At 40.8% G+C, this 2,475-nt stretch overlaps 1 protein-coding gene across 1 annotated transcript in view; it reads left to right on the forward strand.

Moving 5' to 3' along the window:
* LOC101860260 overlaps positions 1 to 2,475 on the forward strand; it is a gene marked incomplete in the record, with an annotated part of 44,256 nt that overhangs the window by 18,601 nt on the left and 23,180 nt on the right. The window contains 1 exon segment of the mRNA XM_005101505.3: positions 1,983 to 2,146. Within this exon segment, the coding sequence (XP_005101562.2) occupies positions 1,983 to 2,146 (164 nt within the window).

The following is a 2,475-nucleotide window of genomic DNA, read 5'->3' on the forward strand; positions in this document are numbered from 1 at the left end:
ACACTCACACACACACACACACATACACACACAAACACACACACACACACACACACACACACACATACACACACACACACAAACACACTGTCTTTGATTCTGTGTGCGTACAATTAATAGTTCTCAATAATTGTCCTTCCTTTGTTTTCACTTTCTCCTTATCTCCTTCTGTCGTCCTCTCAATTCACTGCCCTGCTTGCTTCAGGTGCATGTATCTATTCTTTCTCTCTCTCTCTCTCTCTCTCTCTCTCTCTCTCTCTGTCTCTCTCTCTTTCTCTCTCTCTTTCTCTCACACACACACACACTCTCTCTCTCGCCCTCTCTCTCTCGCCCTCTCTCTCTCCCTCTCCCTCCCCCCTCTCTCTCTTTTTCTTTGTTCCCTTCCCCCTTCTACTTTCATCCGCAAAATTCTTTTGAGGTTTTCTACAGCAGTCATTTGGATAAATTACCCAAAAGTAGCAGTGGTGGATACTTTTCATACTTTTATAATTTCGTTATTACAACGACATGAATGGGTTAATTGAAGACAGCACACGTGGTAGGTAATTTATCTTATTTTGATTATCAAATATACGAGTGAATTTAATCCTTTTTGTCGACTGTGTACGGGTCTGCAGGGCTCAGATAAGGTCAAACCTGGATCACAGCTAGGGCGAACCAGCGTCGAATTTCAAGCGAAAGAATTCATTATAGTTCTCTTAGTAATTGAGGAAACGTATGGCTCAAACCACAGCAAAACATAGCCATGACAACATTGCTATGTCATTCACACGACACCATATCACACCGTGCAATGCTGTTCCATACTATTATAATGCTGTATTTATTATACTGCAGTCTTGCCGCCCAGCCCACTGCCATACTATGGCATGTCATACCGTACAATAATATAATATCATCATCATCATCATCATCATCATCATCATCATCATCATCATCATCATCATCATCATCATCATCAGAGCTTGATCAAGAGGGAAATCAGAGACCCACCATGTAGAACTAAGTACCAGCACCTGGAAGATGTGTATTCTGGGTACTCCTATAAGCGCGAATAAAAATCTATCACATGTCGCTGGGACCAGGTTCAGCTAGCGAGACTGCGGTCGGACCATCATTGGAGTTTAAGATGGTATAAGAACTTTGTAAATGAAGAGCTCAGGCCATGTTGCCGAAGATGCGGTCATGAAAAGGAGGATATCAAACATATGTTTGAATGTCCAGGAACAATGGCAATTCGAATAAAGTTATTTGGATGAGTGGAGGTGCCTCTAAGCATATTGACAATGGAGCAGAAAAAGAGCCTCGCTCTCGCTCGAAGATATCTTCTTGGAGTCCGCCAGGCCCATTAAGGAAACAAACAAAAATCATCATCATCATCATCATCATCATCATCATCATCATCATCATCATCATCATGAAGTGCCTGATACAGACTTCGGCGATCATGATTTTTCCTTTCATTTCTCCGTTCACATGCTTTAAAAAATCCTATATTACTCTGGTGTTTCCCCGTCACTCATCATTTTAGATTTTCCAAATAAGTTTCCTAGGTCTGTCTCATTTGACTTCTATTTACCCAGTGAGACAAAGATGTTCAGACACGTTACTTTGAGTTAATTGTACTAGAAACTGCATTTTGTCGCTAATGAATTATTCTTATTGATCAGCGACCGAAGTGCGCCAGTCCATGAAATTCTCAAAAGTCTCACATGAAACCACATTTCTGTTGCCTGTATTTCATTGCCACAATCAATAGAAATATAGAAAAATGTCCAGGTCTCAAAGGAATGGTGAAAGTATTTTTAACATGAGATATGTCATGTATCCTATCTTTCCTATCTTATCCTATCAAATATCATATCAGACCTCACTATACCATGCGATTATATTACCATCAACCAGACCTCTGTGATGACCCTTCGAACAATCTACTTTTCTAGAGTTTTAATAACCACCATGTACTTCATTCGTTTTGACAGCCGGCGTCTTGGGCATTACGTCTCTGTACCTCTCGGTACGTCTGGCCCACTCCAGTCTTACGAACAAACTTTGGGCTCGGGCAGCACACATGCGCAGTCAGGCACATGCTTCAGAAGACGAGGATGAACTGAAGAGCTCCGGGGGGGAACATGAGGACGAGAAGGTACCCAAGGCTTCCACCTAAGCACCTCACGGACATTGTTAACGTTTCAGAAAACAACGGTTTTCCAAATATTTTAACATAGCTTTAGAAAAAAAAATTTTGCATTTAAATGTTCGTGTCTTTGCATATTTTATGTGCATACGTTTGCTTCTATTAGAAGATTTCAATAAAATAATCCTGCTTTTCTGATTTCTAGAAGCATTATATGTTAAGATTTTCAGATCTCTCTCTCTCTCTCTCTCATTTACTCTCTCTCTCTCTCTCTCTCTCTCTCTCTTTCTTTCTCTCTCTCTCTCTCTCTCTTTCTCTCTCTCTCTCTCTCTCTCTCT

This window comes from Aplysia californica, unplaced genomic scaffold (assembly GCF_000002075.1).
Source record: "Aplysia californica isolate F4 #8 unplaced genomic scaffold, AplCal3.0 scaffold00286, whole genome shotgun sequence".
Taxonomy (NCBI): Eukaryota; Metazoa; Mollusca; class Gastropoda; order Aplysiida; family Aplysiidae; genus Aplysia; species Aplysia californica.